Source organism: Apaloderma vittatum, unplaced genomic scaffold (assembly GCF_000703405.1).
Source record: "Apaloderma vittatum isolate BGI_N311 unplaced genomic scaffold, ASM70340v1 scaffold12665, whole genome shotgun sequence".
Taxonomy (NCBI): domain Eukaryota; kingdom Metazoa; phylum Chordata; class Aves; order Trogoniformes; family Trogonidae; genus Apaloderma; species Apaloderma vittatum.
The window spans coordinates 36,397-37,546 of record NW_009717711.1 but is presented as its reverse complement, the minus strand read 5'-3'; the positions used below and the strand labels follow the sequence as shown (position 1 = coordinate 37,546).

Below are 1,150 nucleotides of genomic sequence, written 5' to 3'. Positions count from 1 at the left end.
CAACACCAGGAATGAGTTCAGATAGATGGTGCAGTCCTCTACAGCTGGAATTAACGCAATGGCTTTTAGTTGCTTTGACTGCCTGTGCTACCTGTGAAACATCATCTTCAGTTGTGCTTACCTCAGCTGTCATGAGAAAGTCATTCCCACTTTCTTTTCACTCTGTGAGTCAGCTTCTCTTGTCAGCCAAAACAAGATGCAGATGTGCCCTGAAAGTTGGAGTTTTCCAACTTTGCCATCTTATCCCTCTAACATACCAGTTTAACCGTAATATGTGAATGGGCTGTATTCGTGGTAGTTTTCAGCCTTGGGATGCCTGGGCTTGCATGAACTTTGAAAGAGTGATTGGAGAGTGCAGGTTTGTATGAGGTACACAGCAGTCTGAGCGCAGGAGGTTTCTGAGAACAGCTGTACTTTGACAGAAATTCTTCAGGGAGTGTTCACTGCGGGGATAAAAATGACCAGCTCTGGGCTGAGTGATACAGCTCAGGCAGAGCATAGAAATTTGATTACCCTGAGGCCATAAAATTGTAGTAAAACATTTTCTCCAAAAAAAAAAAGGAGGTCTGTAAACAAAGCTCCTGTGTTTCTTCTGGGATGTACTTCTACTTATATATACGAGATAATGTTCTTATTTACTGTCTCTTCTTCCAGCATGGAAAAACTGCACTATCTGTGGCATCAAGGAGCAATCACGCCCTCATTGTAGATATGATCATTAAAGCAGAAAGATATTATGCTACAAAACAGGTAAGCAACATCTTTCATTACACTGAGAACCATACGGGAAAAGCTGATTCTGATCCTGAAGTGCCTTTTGTCTGACATGGTTCCTTTTGGCAGGTTGCAAGACTGGTCTCAATAAACTGAGGTTAGGATTGGGAACAGGAAGGTCTCTACCCCATCTAGGTTCTACTCCTGGCTATGTCTAAAAGTGTAGATAGATCTTACTGGTTTCCTGCATTATGCTCTATGCACAGAGATAAAGGGGTGGAGAGAGATTCTGACCCAAATTCAGACTGTGCCATCGGCGCCAGGTCTGGAATGACCTCAATCCATGTTGATCCCTGTGTCCTTTGGTACAGCAAAATCTGTGGTTGAAAACTGGAGGACTGCCACTGTCTGTCAGTCCCTTGCTAGTAAGGGCTCA

At 43.6% G+C, this 1,150-nt stretch overlaps 1 protein-coding gene across 1 annotated transcript in view; it reads left to right on the top strand.

The window, feature by feature from the left end:
• Positions 1–1,150, top strand: part of ANKDD1B (ankyrin repeat and death domain containing 1B) — a gene marked incomplete at its 5' end in the record, with an annotated part of 16,017 nt that overhangs the window by 10,071 nt on the left and 4,796 nt on the right. The window contains one exon of the mRNA XM_009870007.1: positions 655–750. Within this exon, the coding sequence (XP_009868309.1) occupies positions 655–750 (96 nt within the window). The remainder of the gene's footprint in view (positions 1–654; positions 751–1,150) is intronic.